Source organism: Oncorhynchus mykiss, chromosome 8, assembly GCF_013265735.2.
Source record: "Oncorhynchus mykiss isolate Arlee chromosome 8, USDA_OmykA_1.1, whole genome shotgun sequence".
In the NCBI taxonomy this organism is placed as follows: domain Eukaryota; kingdom Metazoa; phylum Chordata; class Actinopteri; order Salmoniformes; family Salmonidae; genus Oncorhynchus; species Oncorhynchus mykiss.
This window is the reverse complement of record NC_048572.1, coordinates 25,758,796-25,776,545: the sequence shown is the minus strand read 5'-3', so window position 1 is coordinate 25,776,545 and position 17,750 is coordinate 25,758,796. Positions and strand designations below refer to the sequence as shown.

General features: G+C 43.8%; 1 protein-coding gene across 2 annotated transcripts; it reads left to right on the top strand.

Moving 5' to 3' along the window:
• Nucleotides 1-1,517: 1,517 nt before the first annotated feature.
• Nucleotides 1,518-17,669, top strand: LOC110529693 (WD repeat-containing protein 26). 2 transcript variants are annotated; one of them, XM_021612137.2, is made up of 14 exons: nt 1,518-2,246; nt 4,363-4,462; nt 5,019-5,075; nt 9,166-9,302; nt 10,094-10,191; nt 10,396-10,570; nt 11,210-11,348; nt 11,521-11,661; nt 12,346-12,465; nt 12,828-12,973; nt 13,323-13,401; nt 13,609-13,738; nt 14,043-14,237; nt 14,352-17,669. In XM_021612137.2, exons 1-14 carry the CDS (start codon nt 1,966-1,968, stop codon nt 14,375-14,377), a joined length of 1,824 nt encoding a protein of 607 aa, XP_021467812.1. In that variant the 5' UTR covers nt 1,518-1,965; the 3' UTR covers nt 14,378-17,669. The 2 variants fall into 2 exon arrangements, with proteins under 2 accessions (XP_021467812.1, XP_021467813.1); XM_021612138.2 differs by having other exon boundaries at nt 1,519-2,246; nt 10,396-10,552.
• Nucleotides 17,670-17,750: the final 81 nt, after the last annotated feature.

Sequence of the window (17,750 nt, the reverse complement as noted above, 5' to 3'; positions counted from 1 at the left end):
GTGTGTTGTTATTGCTGGAATTCGGGATTTACTAAACAGTTTTAGGCTGAACTGCTTTCATTGGGGAGAGATTGCTTCCGAATTTTTATGGAAAACGTCACTTTGTCATATAGACCTGTGGACCATTTTTATCTGTCATTACCCTATGATGTACTGCCCCTAGGTGGTGGAGGACTGCTATAACATCATGAAGGAGTATGGATTCCACTTCATCCGGAGAGGGCTATCTTTGTCAAAGGGAAGGGGGAGCTACTAACCTTCTTCATGAAAGTAGCAACAGCACTGGTCCCACCACCACTACAGCACTGCCTCACCAAGTAGTGGGCCATTCCTGATCCACACCTGCTGATACAACAGACATAGTACAGATTACACATGGAGTCATCATTCTTATATATATGTATTATATATATATATGAACACACTGGAGACACTTAAATTTAAATGCCATGGGCAAACGTACAGTTAGACCGTTTCTACATATTAAGAAAAACAAAAACACACTCACTTTTGTACTCCAATAGCCGCATCTGGATTCACTGGCAACTGATAGTCCAAGTGAAAAAGTAGAGAAAGTAGGCCTATTAGCTTATACACCTTTATAATGAGCAGCACAGCTTGCTCTCTGAAATATGAAATCATACCTTTTTTACATTGAAGGGTACATGTACAAGATGTTAGCTACTGTGTGTATATTCAGATATAGGCAACTACTTCATAGAACAACATATGTCACTCCACCCAAAGTCCATATTATGACTCCAACTAAACTAGTGTGACAGGACTTGTTTTGCCTTGAGTATGATTATCCTTTATGTTCTATTATTGTTTTCAAACAGTTGAGCTCAGGTTTTGTAAGATAATGCCACTTGAAATATTATGGATGTATAATGTGTTAACTAAAAATGTTTTCATTTCCATTTATTGGGTCTGTGTGTATTTGAACCTTGTACAGAACAGTATTTCCAGCAATCCTCAGCACAGTGAAATGACTGTGAGTTGCAGTATTATTTCTGGTCTGGTTTCTGGTGTATAAAACTCAAGTTCCGCCACTGAGTGCAAGTGATCATCACCTCTGAATATGGATAGTGACTTTACAAATTACCTCGACTAACCTATACCACCGCACAGTGACTCTGGACCAGTACCCCCTACACAGCCCCGTTATATGTAATTTTCATGTGATACTTTTTGATTTTATATTTTTTTAACTTTATTTAGTAAATGTTTTCTTAACTCTATTTTTTTAACTGCATTGTTAGTTAAGGGCTTCTAAGTAAGGATTTCATGATAAGGTCTGCATCTGTTGTATTCGGCTCATATGACGAATACAATTTTATTTTATTTGAATGTAAGCCATTGCGACTCCTCCAATAAAAAAAACTGATTTTATGAATCAATTCTTGTCTGGAATTTTAATATAAATTCTTTAAAGCTATCATAAAACCATAATCAATATGCAAAATTGGTCCCAATGCGCCACCCATGCATTATATAATTCTACCGGAAGCAGGGTAGTATAGGAATTTCCGGTTACGTCAGCGTGTCTGGACTCCATTAGGGGGTTGCAGCTGTTGAGAGAAACAACAACAAAAACGGAGCGATTGACGGAACTATCACGGAGTCAGTGCGTTCTCAGCCGGGTTACGAAGTCTAAATTCTGGGAGCTAAAACCTCCTTTCCCACCCGGGGCTTCGCCGGCTTCTAACCACGGCCGCTCTCGGTGAGGAAACTCTGGCCTCCGCTTCCTCCTCCTCCGACTCGGACACCGGCGGAGCGTCGCCGCCCCCACGGAAGAAACACCGAGCCTCGGCGGCGGAGGGAGCAGGAGAGTCCGGGGATTCAACAGTTGCGACAGGCCTTTCTGGAGTTGTTTTGGGACTTGCTACTACTTCTCCACATCACCAAGCCACCTCTGCTATTCACTTTAACCGGACCCTTGTCAACAATCTCAGCGGCAATAACATGCAGTCAAACGGGGCAGGACAGGATTCAGAGCTTTCCTGCCTGAACAGCGCGCAAAACGGGGAGTCATCCTCGGCTGGGGGAACGCACTTCAACGGGCTTCTGGTCAGCACAAACAATGGGAATGGTGTCGGTACCAATAACGGAGCCGGACCGGGCTCAGGGACTTCCACAGCCTCTGGTTCGGAGGTCGGCTCCATGAAAAAGAAGAAACGCCTTTCGCAGTCGGAGGAAGATGTCATCCGATTAATAGGACAACATCTCCACGGGTTAGGGCTAAAGTAAGTTTACACGACGTGTCATTGGAAGGAAAAACCCCTAACATGTCAAAGCACATGATTCATGAAATATCATTTATTTGTGAGTTTTTTTTCAAATGGCGAACTGCGTGGTGGCCGTTGATAAACGGAATTCTGCGTTTGACAGACAAACATGGGGGAGGGGGTAGTTAGCAAGCTAACGTTAGTCGGAGGAAGAAGGGGTCCATTTTGCACAATACGGAGTGGTAGGTCGATAGAACCACTAGTCTTCGTTACGATTGTTATTCTGACCTTTTATACAGAATAAAAACTCAAGACAGTTCATAATTTGGTTGGCTACCTTGACCCCACACAATAACTTTTTTTCAGAGTAACCTTATAGGGCTAGTTGAACTGCGTGTTGTGAGTTGTATATGTATTTTGTTACACGGGTGGAAATCGCATTACATCACCTTGTAATCCAGCGAAATATGCTGCAAAATATATATTGACTTGTGGCTACTAAGGATGTAAATGACCATAGCCTGTTTGAAATGACCTTATCGATTTCGCCTATTTTATACTGTGGTGGCACCGTGTAACGTTAGAAGATGTGTCAGAAATGAAATGCCTGCGTTTTTAGAGGATTGTGCAAAAGTGCGTAGGGAGAATAACGATACCCTGTTTGACAGCGTCAATTTGTTTTTATTCCCCTGTGTTTCCCATATTTGGCCCTTTCGATGGCTTGCGTGTTTTCATGACATTGACATTTGGTGTTTACAAAGATAACGTCGATAAAGGAGTTTGCTTGATACATTGCTGTAAAGTAGAAAAAGACAGGGTCAGTGTTTCTTTTGAAACCTTTTGAGCGGCAGTCGTCTTGAACAACAACCATGGTACAGCCTCTTAAACCAGTGGTTATATCTTTCTAACCGCGTGTATTATTCTGGCGTTGCTATTTGCAGACAAATAAATATGACAGTCTGTCATCCATGTCAACAATGGCAGTCGTCTAAATATGGACACAATCACCATTTATAGCCCCAGATGCAAAGTCAGAGCGATGTTTAACTCGTATCATTCATTATTGGTGGTAATGGTGGCCCGTGAAGTAATCAGAATGACTTCCCCACTAGGGTATGATTTCATGGCTGCTGTGAAATGCGCATCTATTCAGCTGTTATAGATTAGAAACGTTGATTGACTCTAATAATAGATAGGGGGAACACAATATTTTGAGCCCTCCATGGCTAAATTGGCCCATGTCACCATAATGGACTGTTAATGCAGTGTTTGATAGACCCAGCCTGCTACTGCTCGCCAGTAGAACTGCCATTACAGGAGCTGCTAAGAGAGCCTGTTTGGGTATGTTTATATGGGGAATAAATGCATGCATTATCTGCTATGGAACTGACGCCCCTACATTTCAAAAGTGGAATGGAACGTGAGAATGGTGTCCGAACTCAGCAGGGTGACGCTGTAAACACTGCTGCACCACTCTCTTCTTTGATACATGAGGATGATGTCATCATGCTATGTTGTCAGTACAGCCCCACTCCATTTTATCACAGACACCTTCTCAGCACACTTATAGAGATTTACAGAAAAGGTACACACAGTTGACAGGTCTAGTCTATAATTATAACTAATTATTACTAATGAATTATAACTTATTGCTGGATATGGTTTAGATTATGTTATGCCTGTCTCTGTCGGTCTGGTATAACATATCAGGTTCATTGGCTGTCTTGTTGGCCAATGTTAAGCTGTTTGCTATGAATGTTTAGGCAATTCATGTTTAATTCATCTCTCCGGGGTCAATTGATTTTGGGCTGACATTTCAGTTCCTTTACATCTGTACGTTAATGTCCGTCTCTTTCAAATGGTCAGCTAATGTTTGCTGTAAACATTGAGGTAATGTTTTTATGGCTCCCGAGTGGTGCAGCGGTCTAAGACCCTGGTTCGATCCCGGGCTGTATCACAACAGGCCATGATCGGGAGACCCATAAGGCTGCTCACAATTGGCCCTGTGTTGTCCTGTTTAGGGTTTGGCCGGTGTAGGCTGTCATTGTAAATAAGAATTTGTTCTTAACTGATTTGCCTAGTGAAATAAAGGACAACAAAAATAAAAAATGTTTCCCCACTCTCTTCTCTGCAGTCAAACAGTGGACCTGCTAATGCAGGAGTCGGGCTGCAGACTGGAACATACCTCAGCCACAAAGTTCCGCAACAACGTCATGGAGGGGGAGTGGGAAAAGGTGGGTCCCACGTTACCATAGTTACACATGCACCTTTAATGTTAGGCATAGCCTGCACACATTTTCTTCAAGAGTACCTTTAACATGGTTATGTTACTAAGTATCTATCACATGTACAACACCAACATTAAGCTACATATGGAATACATAAACGGTGCTGTTAATAACCATTTGTGCCAATTAATAAAATATTGGAACTTGTTGATGAAAATATAGGTTGCTAAGTTCCTAGTAGGGATCTTAGAGTTGTTTGTGTAATTACTTTCTCTTCTACATTGCCACAATACTCCCATTCCAAGAGCCTTGGGCAAATAAGGCTTGTAAAAAATGTTCATAATATTTTTTTAATCCCATAAAAGTACAGATATTACTGAGCATTATCTGAACTGTAGCCACAAAATGGCTTCACCCACCATGACAATGACAGTTATTGACTTCCTCCACAGAGAAAGAGTGTGGTTATTGTAGTGGTCAACTGTTTTGATTTGTCGTTTTTGTGGCTTGAAAGTGCTGAGCCAACTATTTGTCTCCCCTCTCTCTCTTTGTTTTGGTCCAGGCTGAGAATGATCTCAACGAGCTGAGGGCACTGATGCATTCTCCCAACGCTATTGTGGTAAGCCCAAACCTGACCTGAATGACAGTCATCAACGCAGTGAAAGGGGACCACGGGTTCTAGAACGGTTCCGTCCCCAACCTGACTGTTCTAGATTAGAAAGTCCCTCCTTTGTGAGGCGGATCCATTCTGACTGGAATTTCAAGTGTTCCAGAATACCTCGGACGGACTGAATGGAATGTTTACAACAGATATCCTCATATATGGGGGTATAGTATCCTGCATTTAATAATTTGCTGGTCAGATGCTAAGTGTATGGAATGATTATCAGTAAAATGTTCCACCAATATCATTATTCAACAAAAACACAGTTGTATAATCACATTGTTAGTGTTTAAAGAATTTTGCATTATTAGTAGCTAGGTTTCATCTAATTGGTGACAGATTTTCATGCAAAAATTTTGAAAATCTGCATAAAGAAAATATGTGAATTTCCCCACTAGTGGTGTGTTTCCATCGAACTGACTTGTTGCAGATAGAAATCAGTGCGTGATGACTTAGTGCTCACAAAAATGTACTTTTTCGCTTAATTTTCATGTACGGAATAAAAATCTAATGTTCCATGTGTTTCCATCACATTTTCAACTCTACCGATCGTTTTGTCACAAGCTGTTGCGTTAGATAGCAAATGTGCCTACTCTGGTCTTGGCATGTGCACTGTAGCCAACAACTCGCAGATGCAGTGCAGGTAGGCTGGTCTACATAATGAGATTATGGATAAGAGCTACAATATTTTTATTTGTCAACATGGCAGTCAAGCATTGATCATCATGTCACCAGAATAAGACCTGTGACATTTTATTGGAAAGGAGCATTGAACTCATACCATGCACTTTCACTACCCTGTGAAGTTCATAACTTTTTTCATCTGTAGCCTAATTTAAACTGCATGTTTTCCCTAGTCGTAGTGGGAGGGGACACCATGGCGTGACACTTGAGTTTACTTCGATATGATGGTTATATCAATATTTGCTCAAAGGTGTTTCCACTGCATTTTCTTGTATAATTAATTTTAGACAAAGATCCCACCATATTGAACAAATTGTATATTGGCATTTATACAATTTTAAAGTAACTTCCTGTTTCTATCACAGCTGTCGTGATATTTTTTAATATGGTATGAATTTTGTTGCATAAAGACTATAGATGGAAATGTGGTTAGTGGGTTCATTGTAGATTTTCAGTCAACTGTATGTCTTGTACATTTTGTTTTCTGTATATCATCTAATATCCATACATATTCTGGTGGAGCCCTGAGATGGAGCTCATTTGTCATTCAGCTGTTCTTCTGAGATTGTTAATGAGGGGAGTCGCCTCTACCACGGGTACAGCGCGTTCAGATGTCATCTAAAGAACACGGAGGACTGCGGCTAGGCTAAATGATGAGGATTAGACCTTGCTAGCTCATTAGGAGACAGGATACATTTGAGTCAGACACTCTTATCCAGAGCGACTTAAGTTAGTGCATTCATTTTAAGGTGGCCAGGTGGGACAACCACATATCTCAATCATCAATCACATTTCTTCAATGTAGCTATCAGCAAAGTCAGTGGTAGTAGAATGAAAAGGATAGATCTCAAAATGGTCTCCTGTGGCTTAGTCAAGCGCCTGTGGAGTTTTATTCTGGTGCACCAAAGGCTTGTTATTGCACAATTCATTTCAACTCGAGGTAAACTATATCCTGTTTTATGAATGTCTAAAAAGGAATAGTCGTTTTCTGCCCTGCCATATAGCAAGACAGTATGCAAGTGATGTCAAGCTGATTATGGTGGACACTTAACAATGGTCATTTTATATGTCATGGTTATAATTGAAAAGGTCAAACCGTGTTGGTCCTTCTGACAGGTTGTGTGTGTTGTGCACTTGGACACACGTCTGTCTATGTTAGGGTGCGGTAACTCGTCTGTTGGGCTGTGGCAAGCCCAAGATAAGATGGATTCCTTTAATAATAGGGCTCCCAAGTGGCGCAGCGGTCTAAGGCACTGCATCTCATTGCTAGAGGCGTCACTACAGATCCTGGTTTGATTCCGGGCTGTATCACCACCAGCCGTGATTGGGAGTCCCATAAGGCGACGCATAATTGGCCCAGCGTCATCCGGGTTTGGCCGGAGTAGGCCATCATTGTAAATAAGATTTTTTTCTTAACTGACTTGCCTGGTTAAATAAATAAATACCATAAATATCAGCATTGACCAAAATACTCCGACTGGTTAACACTCTTGTGGTCACAAGTATTACGTTAACGAGGAAGTGGCTAGTTACAGCTGGCACTGTGAGATCTCTGGGGTTAAGCCAACGCCCACCACATGACACGAAGGCCAACCAATACCTCCCCAATTCATTGTCACCATGTTAATGCTGCCTGTCACTCAAATGATATCGGTATGAGCAAAGATGAACTATGTGGGACTGACTGCTCTAATAATGGGCATATGTGTCCACAAAGGCGGAATTCATGCAGGAGGAGGCGAGAACATTCTAGCCAACCAGTTTCATGTTTTTTTTTTAGCCGCATGTACGGGATACACATGGTATGCATCGTCCAACGAAATGCTTACTTGCAGGTTCCTTATCGACAATGCGATAAGAAATAAAGTCAATGGCAGTAGAATATAATAACATTTTTAGCATAAGGATAATACTGGAAGGCACAATTTATACTCCAATATTTACATGTGTTTTGGGGATGGTGGGGGCAGTGTATAAACTGAACAGTATAATACGAGTCTGGTGTGTGTGTGTGCTAAGCTGAGGAGAATCAGAGCAGGTGGTCAGTCCAGGTCAAGTGTTCAGCAGTCTGATGGCTTGTAGATAGAAACTGTCTCTGAGCCTGTTGGAATCAGACCTCATGCTCCGATACCGGCTGCCCCATGCTAAGGGAGAGAACAGCTTGATGATGCGGCGTGCCTTCCATCGGGCACCGTTTTGAGTAGATTACCTGAATGGGTTGGAGCACGGTCCCAGTGATGTACTGAGCTGTCTTCACCAGCTGCTGGAGGGCCTTGTGGTTGTGGATGGCGCAATTGCTGTACCAGGCCGTGATTGTCCAGCTGTAGTATTTAGAGAGGACCTGGGTCGGCATGCCAGATTTCTTCAGCCGCCTTAGGAAGTAGAGGTGCTGTTGCGTCATCTGGACGAGTGGTGGTGTTTCATGACAAGTGAACACCGAGGAACTTAACTTGTGACTCTACCGCTGATTTGGGTCGGGGCATGTTTCCTCTGCTTCCTGAAGTAAAAAATGAACTCCTTTGTTTTCCTGACTTTGAGTGAGAGGTTGTTGTCATGACACCACAATGCCAGTTCACTTACCACCTCGTTATAGGTTGACTCGTCATTGTTGTTTATCAGGTCAGCAAACTTGATGTTTGTGTCGTTTAAAGCCACACAGTTGTGGGTGAACAGGAAGTACAGCAGAGGACTGAGGACACACCCCTGGGGGGCCCCTTTGTTAAGACTTTGTGTAAACAACAGGCACAACTCTGAATTAAAATCTTTTTTTTTCTAAGTTTCTGCAATGCCACGTATATAAATACATTTCTAACAACCTAAATATGGAACTTCTATCCGATCAAATAAGCCTTGCATAGGAAATTAGCAATAACATTTTATGTTGACCAAATTCAACTCTCTCATTGACCTCCATACCAATAATCCCCACTTCCTCTGCTTCTCGCTGTATTTTCGCTCAGACAGATCTTGGGGCAGAGTCGAGCCTCTCGCTTTGCCTCTTTCTCTCTGGTATGAGTGCCTGCACTCTTTGAAGCACAGGATCAGAGTTGTTGGAGGTGTTATGTTCTGAAATTAGTTCATTACTATTCATCTAAAATCTGTTGGTCAGGTTTCTGGGCTCCCGACGCTTTTTATGAAACCCTTTTGTCACCACTTGCTTACTTCATTTGTTTCTCCTCTCTCTCCTTTTTACTCATCTTTTTCTTCCCCCTTTTCTCTCTCATCCTTTGTCTACATAATCTATCAACCCCCCCTCCTGCCCCTCTCTCAATTTCTCCCATTTCTTCGTCTCTCACCACCTCCTACTCCACCTTTCTCTCTTCTCCTTCATCTACCCCTCTCCCTCCCTCTTTCTCTATAGCGTATGAAGTTCCTGCTCCTGCAGCAGAAGTATCTGGAGTACTTGGAGGACGGGAAGGTTCTCGAGGCTCTGCAGGTGCTCAGGGGAGAGCTCACGCCGCTCAAGTACAACACGGACCGCATCCATGTTCTCAGCGGGTACGCCATTACCTATCGATCACTTTAATCATCGGATGATTCAATCGATCAGTGCTCCACACAGTCAGTCAATATCGCATTACTGTTTCTACCAATCATATCAATCCGCTGTCTGATCAATCTGTGCAAACAGCATCCTCAGAGGGTTTGCCTGTCTATCAATCGCACCATTTACATAAGTCAACACGTAAGTCAATCGTCAACTGTCACACGGTCAAGTACAACTCGGGACAGGATCCAAATATTCAGTGGGTAAATAAAATAATCAATCAATGAGTCTATCAGATGCATCCGCATGCTCACTAAGTATGCCACTCTGTCTCTCAAGCAGTCAGTGGAAACCTACATTTATCAAGAAAAACTAACAACCAAATTTGCGTCAGTGGTTGATCGGTCACGTTGTCAAATCAAATTTTATTGATCACATACATGTGATTAGCAGATGTTATTGCGGGTGTAGCGAAATGCTTGTGCATCTAGCTCCGACAGTGCACTAATATCTAACAAGTAATATCTAACAAATTACACAACATATACCCAATACACACAAATCTAAGTAGGAATGAATTAATACTATATACATATGGACGAACGATGTCAGAGCGGCACGGACTAAGATACAGTGGAATAGTATAGAATACAGTAAATACATATGAGATGAGTGAGAGTTCAATGTGGCTTTGGAGTAATAACCAGCGTATACAGGTTAATTAAACTGTTATTAGAGGTCAAGCATAAGCATTTGCCCAGTGGAGTATGTTGTAGTCTGACTGTTTTTTTGTTTTGTGTAGGTATCTGATGTGTAGCCATGCAGAGGACCTGCGCGCCAAGGCAGAGTGGGACGGCAAAGGCGCAAATTCACGCTGCCGACTGCTGGACAAGCTACAGAGTGAGAACACTGGCCACATTCCACCACTCACACACACAAACACACATTTCATATAAACACAAAAATACACACACTACGTCACATACATGACACCGTATACACAAAGTCACACAGGGCTTCACAGGGGTCTAGGGATGCACTTCAGACTGGACTATAGTTTGACTCCTGTCTCTTGTCCTTCTCTCCAACCCACTCCCTCTCCAGCGTACCTGCCCCCGTCAGTGATGCTTCCCCCACGCAGGCTGCAGACCCTGCTGAGACAGGCTGTGGAGCTACAGAGGGACCGCTGCCTCTACCACAACACCAAACTGGACAGCAGCCTGGACTCTGTCTCCCTGCTCCTGGACCACGTCTGCAGCCGGTCAGCAACACACTCAGGGTGACATTTTCTGCCAAACACAGCTGAAATGTGCAAAAAGCTAAACCTGAAAACCTCTCCTTTTTACAATGCCTGCTGTAGACATCGGTAAAGATGGAGGCAATCATTTATGTGGATATAAAGAAAGCCATGTGTTTAAATACAGGGTATTTGTGTGTGATACAGAGCTTTCCTGACCTCTTGACCTGACCTGGAAAAACTCAAGAGCCCAGATCAGTTGCATGTAATGCAGTAGCGATCTGCAATATTTTTGGAATGCTACGATGTTTTTTGATTTCAGAAATGTTGCGCACTGCAAGAGTCGTAAAGTGAACAGAAAATATCACCCTCAATCATTTACCACATACGTTGTATTTGTCACATGCTTTGTGAACAACAGGTGTAGAAAAACAGTGAAATGCTCACTTACAAGTCCTTTTCCAACAATGCAGAGTTAGTTTAAAAAATAAAACAACTTTTTTATTAGGGACACGAGGAATAAATGACCAACTCCCATCAGTAGCCTCTCTATCCGCTCTTCTTCATTCTTTACCTTGTGCTCTCTGTCCCTCTCCACTGTCCTTCATTTTCTTCTTTCTCTCCCTTTTATTTGACCGGTTGACCTTGGTTGACCTCTCTCCTGGTTGGCACTGTCCACAGGAAGCAGTTCCCGTGCTACACGCAGCAGATCCTCACAGAGCACTGTAACGAGGTGTGGTTTTGTAAGTTCTCCAACAACGGCACCAAGCTGGCCACCGGCTCCAAAGACACCACCGTCATCATCTGGCAGGTGGACCCTGTGAGTACCACACTGAGCCCAAATCCCCCACACTATCTGCTGTGTACATTCCCATTATATGCCTTATAGGAGTCATCTGCTGCATTAATGGCAAAGATGGCCACCGTCTACTGTCTTTCCGTTAGTGCTTTACTCTAACCCAGAGCCTGGTGTCTGTGTGTGTGCTGTCTAGGAGAGCCACCAGTTGAAGCTGCTGCGGACCTTAGAGGGCCATGCCTACGGTGTGTCCTACCTGGCCTGGAGCCCTGACGACGCCTACCTGATCGCCTGCGGACCCGATGACTGCTCCGAACTCTGGCTCTGGAACGTCCAGGTATGGCAACACACACACATACCCCGGATGGCAAAACAGTATGTTAGTGCAGGTAAAAAAATCTGTACAGGCATAGACTGCAGCCGTCCAGGACAAGGGTTGATTGAATTAATTAATTAGTTAAATAAATAGAAACACACAAATTAATGTCATTTATTGGTCAGAGTACCTGATTTAGATGGGCCTGTTTTTTTTTTTTTACACATTTTCTCCCCAATTTCGTGGTATCCAATTGGTAGTTACAGTCTTGTCTCATCGCTGCAACTCCCGTACGGACTCAGGAGAGGCGAAGGTCGAGGGCCATGCGTCCTCCAAAACACGACCCAGCCAACCCGCACTGCTTCTTGATTCAATGCACACTTAACCCGGAAGCCAGCCGCACCAGTGTGTCGGAAGAAACACCTGACGACTGTGTCGCTAGTGCTCGATGGAACAAGGACATCCCTGCCGGCCAAACCCTCCCCTAACTCGGACGACGCTGGGCCAATTGTGCGCCGCCCCATGGGTCTCCCGGTCGCGGCCAGCTGCGACAGAGCCTGGACTCGAACCCAGAATCTCTAGTGACCACTGCGCCACTCGGGAGACCCATGGGCCTGTTAAAAACAGCCGTGCAGTAGACATCCAGGCTGGGAACTCTTCGGTGTCTGTGTACTGACTGAGTGGTGTTTGTGCCCTGGTGGGTAGACGGGCGAGTTGCGGACCAAGATGAGCCAGTCCCACGAGGACAGTCTGACCAGTGTGGCCTGGAACCCTGACGGGAAACGCTTTGTCACCGGGGGACAGAGGGGACAGTTCTACCAGTGTGTAAGTATTGTAAAAGGAGGATGTGTGTATTAGTGTGTTCTACCAGTTTGCTGTGTGTGTGATCTATCCACCAGATATACCAGCGTCAGTTGGTTCTTCCAGTTTGTCCTGCCAGTGTGTGAGTAGTGGGGTGGATACAGGACAGCAGGAATGAATTATACTGCAGTGGGGAGGGACTAATACAATACAGTAAATGGACAGACTACTTTTAGATATGCACCTTCACTTCTTATTGATTAGCTGACAAGAACCTGCTGACCTTCAGAACAGAGACTGTCAGGATCTAGTATATTACAAACTGTGTATTTGTGTGTCTGAATCTGATTTTCTACCTGTTTCTGGCCTGTGTGTATGATTGCCAGGACCTGGATGGCAACCTGTTGGACTCGTGGGAGGGCGTGCGTGTGCAGTGCCTCTGGTGTGTGGGGGACGGCAGGACTGTGCTAGCGTCAGACACTCACCAGCGGATCCGGGGTTACAACTTTGAGGACCTAACGGACAGAAACATGTGAGGGCTGCGGTTTCTCCTCGTACCAGATCACAATCACCCTCCTGACTATTATTCAGTAGATTAACAACAACAAAATGGTTCAGAAGTCTTAGTAATAAATGGTTTATACATGCATGTTTTATACATGCATAATGAATACATTAACAAATTATACATGAATTACTAACTGTTACCTACTTTTTATTCATGTTTTATAAATATATTATTAACAGACCTAAAGGAAGCTTTACTGGACCAAGTAATACCTTCAGAATGACTCCTTACATATGAAGTTGTCTGTATACAGATATCATTGAACAGAACACAGATCAGTGATTGATCTCTGTTGTGAATTCCTCTTTTACAGAGTTCAGGAGGACCATCCTATCATGTCTTTCACTGTTTCCAAGAACGGAAGATTAGCTTTGTTAAATGTAGCAACTCAGGTGAATGGGGAGAGGGTGCTATACTTGAATACTGAAAGGACTGTACCAGCAGTATTCTGTGTGTCTGTCTCTCTCTGTGTGTGCGTGTGGACTAGTGTCTGTTTGTGTGAGGGAGATGGAGGAGAATGTACCAGTGCTAATGGCTGTGTTTAGTGTCTAACTGCTCCCTCTCCTTCCTCCCCTCCTCCCTCCATTCTCCCCCTACAGGGAGTGCATCTTTGGGACCTGCAGGACCGAGTGTTGGTGAGGAAGTACCAAGGTGTGACCCAGGGCTTCTACACCATCCACTCCTGCTTCGGAGGCCACAATGAAGACTTCATTGCCAGCGGCAGCGAAGGTACCACCCACAGACCCAACAGCAGCCATTTTAGGCACTGACCACAGCTACTCCTCAAACTTAGGATTAGTGTTGTAGTTGTTGAGACCTACAACAAATGTGTTCACCACTGTGTCCCTCACTATGGGTGTGTTCCAGTTATGGGCTCAACCCATGTCTCCATCTCTCACATACATAAGCACACAAATACAGCAACCTTTTCAGCATATCATAGGAAGGTTGACATAAGGCTGATATTTTCTATATTAATACCATTGTACCCCCCCCTCTCTCTTACACCCCCCCCCCCCCCCCCCCCCCCAAGACCATAAGGTCTATATCTGGCATCGACGCAGTGAGCTACCCATCGCTGAACTAACAGGGCACACTCGCACAGTCAACTGCGTTAGCTGGAACCCCGCCATCCCAGGCCTCATGGCCTCCGCCTCGGACGACGGCACTGTGCGTGTCTGGGGCCCCGCACCCTTCCTCGACACACAGGTGGTCGACGGGCTCAACGGTAAATACCGCTAGCATTTTGTTAGTTCAATGGCCGTAGTAAGGCCATAAGTTCAATGGCCGTAGAAAGGCCAAAAGTTTTACAGGTAATTATGTCACTCTCATCTCTCCCCAGAGAACTGCAGCAACATGGACAGTTGATGGTGACGTTGGAATGGAAAACTTATTCTCTTTTACATCAAGAAATAAAACCAACCAACAAGAAATAAACATCAAAACGAGAACGAAATCCAAAACCTTACAAAACAGAGAAAAGTAAATCAATTGTCTCATGACCGGGCAAAACTATGGAGGTGAGGATGAAAACACTCTTACAAAACTAGGTCTTCATCCAAAACCAGAACCAGTGACTTGGAAGACCAGTGACCTGGGAAATCGATCTGATCCATTGGTACTCCCTGCTGGCTCCCTCTTCTTCCGCCCCACCCGCTTTCCCAGCAAGGCCACAGCCACACCAGGGGCTCTCCCCTGAATATTCTCCTGGAAACCCACCTCTTCCCTGGGCCTCAGGCACAGCATCACGCCCCTGACCCCTTCAGACAGCCATTACAGACCATCTACACAGATTGGACCGTGTCTGTCATCTGTCTCTCTCACCTACCCGTGTGTGTCCATGGGGAGGGTGATGGGGTGTTAAAAGGGGTGGAGGGGGTTATAGCAACTCTTCCGTTTATTAGTTTTTCTGTTTCCTTTCTCCTCTTGCTCCTTTCTTTGCACTTGAGTTGTTGGATGAAAGCAGAAAATCAACACAAAACCAACCAACCGACAAAGAAAAACTCAAAGGCTATGCTTACTTTGGATTTTTTTTTACGATAGTCATAGCATTCTTATTGTTATCATTTAACAGGTGAATCCTAGGGTTGAACTAGGAGTAGTGGCCGTGGAGTGCTTTAGTGTGAAGAATACTCTCTCAATTAGGAAAAGCTATTTTTATCCCTTGTTTAAAGTCTAACACGGACACACTCGCGCCAATGTCCCCCGAGTCGCACCCTCTGACTCCCCCTATCTCCCGCTTCCGAGCTTAAGCTATCAACCGCACAGCTCACAGTTCCACTAGATCTGCCTGTTGGGAGGGGGTAAAGGTCAGCTGTCAAAGGTGAGAGGTCAGTGGTAGCTGGTGTAGTGTGGTTGCGTCTCCGCTGTAGGGCCAAGCGTGAACCAGTCCTCGTGTTGAGTATCTCTAAGAATGACATACTCTTGGATGTAGAGGTCTGTACATGCAACTATTGCCGTACACTGAGGACTGCACCTGTCCTTCCTCTGTGTGTTTGCTTGTGTGTGTGTGTGTGTGTGTGTGGATGAGCTTGTGTGTATGGGTGAACTTCTGTGTTTTTGTTCAGGTTAGTGAATGCAGGGGCATGCACACCAGCAGAAGATCATGCTTTCCCCTCCTCCCCCAGTGAAATTATAAAGAGGATTTTAATCCCATTCAAATTAATCCAAAACCCCAGAGCGACCTCTATCTGTGGAACAAAGAATACTTGGAGAGCCATTTTGTAGAAACATTTTTTTTTATTTTTAACTTGGGCTTTTCTTTTTACATTTGACTTTGCTTTTTTATATATTTCTCCTTAACAACACCTACCATTGGAATGGCACTGAGATACCGGAGTTGGATCAGTTTTGTGGGACAATTCACAGCTTTACAGAGTTTTCCCCTTTACACACACACACCCCCGCCTGTCCCCTCCAGACACACCCACATGTACGCCCAAAACACGTCGCTGAGGTCTACCCCTAGTCACACCTTTGACAGAGCTGGATAGGTATAGGCAAGGTTTTATGGGTGGAAGTGATCATATTGGAATCTGGCTCACGCCACACTTCCATGCACCCTACACAGTACACAGTAGTACAGCGTTCTTAATGTTAAGCATACAGAACCAAACACAACCTCCGGCATATACACAGGCATAGCTGCTCCATCTTACATAGGCTTACAGCCCTTACTGAGCAAGACTGATTTCTGCACAACACCCCTTTCTCTCCAGCCAAGTCCTCCTTTTCAGTGATGAAGGCCCCATACAGAGCTTTCTTCCTCCCGATTCGGGGTATGTAATGACTATTTGCTATGGACTGATATTAAATGTTTAAAAAGAACGCTTTTCTGTCAGTTTTTATGAAATATTTTCTTACTTTCATTTTTTTGTTCTCATTATATCATTTCATTCTCTCTCCCTGTATTCTCATATTAAAATATAACCAGACAACTGGTGTCCTATATATTTTTTTTAATTCATCTTATGATTAGTTTTGTCTTTCGGGTTTCATTTTTACTTATCCACTACTTCTTACATATTAATAGTGAATATGCACAGTAACACTCATGCCAATATGAGTGGGGTGAGTTATGTTTTGGGAGTGTGTTACCTTAAGAATCAGGTTTAAAATGTCCACCCCTCGTCTTTTAAAAGTGAGACATTGTGCAGTGATTCAATACTCATGTCTCTGTGGAATATGTCCAGGACAAAAAAATAGTGCTTTTTTTTGTGCCACTGTTGGTTGCGTTTGCTGTTTCTACCCCTACCAAAATCAAAGCACTTGAGACTCGATCGTGGCTCTGTAGGTATGTGTGATTCCATGATCTGTGTTTCACATTCTGGAATGGTGCTTTTCCCATTCTAGAACCTTCCATCTCTTGGACCCCTGAATGGACTTGAACTGCCCATCCACACCTTATGTCATGTCTGAGGAGTTGAGGCAAATAAAAAGTGAAGAACCCAAAAGCTTTCACAAAGTTATAATTCACCTGCTGGTGACATGCTATGTCTGAATGCAACTTGGTGTCTACTCTTCCTTTGTCTTGGAGTTTCTAGGACTGTTTATGATTTGATGCTAATAACTATCTTATTTCTCTCTCTGGAGGTGTTGGGGCTGGGTGGGGGAGTAAGGGTTTACGGTAGCAGATTAAAAGAGTAATTGTGGGACGGGGATCTGTTTGCGTTTGTTTTATTTACAAAAGTGATTGTACTGTTTTGTATCGTTGTGTAGGAGAAGTGTTGTGTGCATATTTTCAATAAAGCTTTCAGGGTTTTGAAAAAGAGCTGTGGCCCAACATGGAAGTATCATGGGGCTGGATTACAGATATGGGATCAGTTTACATTATCCAATCCTATCCACAGTTCCCCATAACCATGAGGGAGTACAGAGCTAAACTGACCTTAGGTTTGTGTAAAGAGGCAACATGTCTCGACAGACTTTAGAGGAAAGTTTGAGTTCTCAGACTGAAAGGAGCTCTCCATTTTCCTGTGTTTAACTTTGTTAGTACTGTTGACTGGGTCACACACTTGAACATTTGATGACATTGGTGTAATTCAGAGAAACAGCATGGCAGCAAAGAGGCATAGTAGTGTGTGCATCAGAGGGGATCAAATGCCAAATTTAAGGATAAACAAGAACTGCTACCAATAAATTGTGACTATTTTAAGTTAAATATCTTGTTTGAAATACATTTCTAATTTGAGGTGCGTTTGTGAAGTCGTTTTCTCCATGTATTATACAGGCCATAGAGTAA

What these genes read in the sequence shown, in the direction of transcription:
- LOC110529693 (XM_021612137.2), top strand. Translation starts at nt 1,966, where the DNA reads ATGCAGTCAAACGGGGCAGGACAGGATTCAGAGCTTTCCTGCCTGAAC. An exon ending in TGGAGGGGGAGTGGGAAAAG is followed by an intron (nt 4,463 to 5,018) that starts GTGGGTCCCACG and finishes GTTTTGGTCCAG; the next exon opens with GCTGAGAATGATCTCAACGA. An exon ending in ACTGCTGGACAAGCTACAGA is followed by an intron (nt 10,192 to 10,395) that starts GTGAGAACACTG and finishes CTCCCTCTCCAG; the next exon opens with CGTACCTGCCCCCGTCAGTG.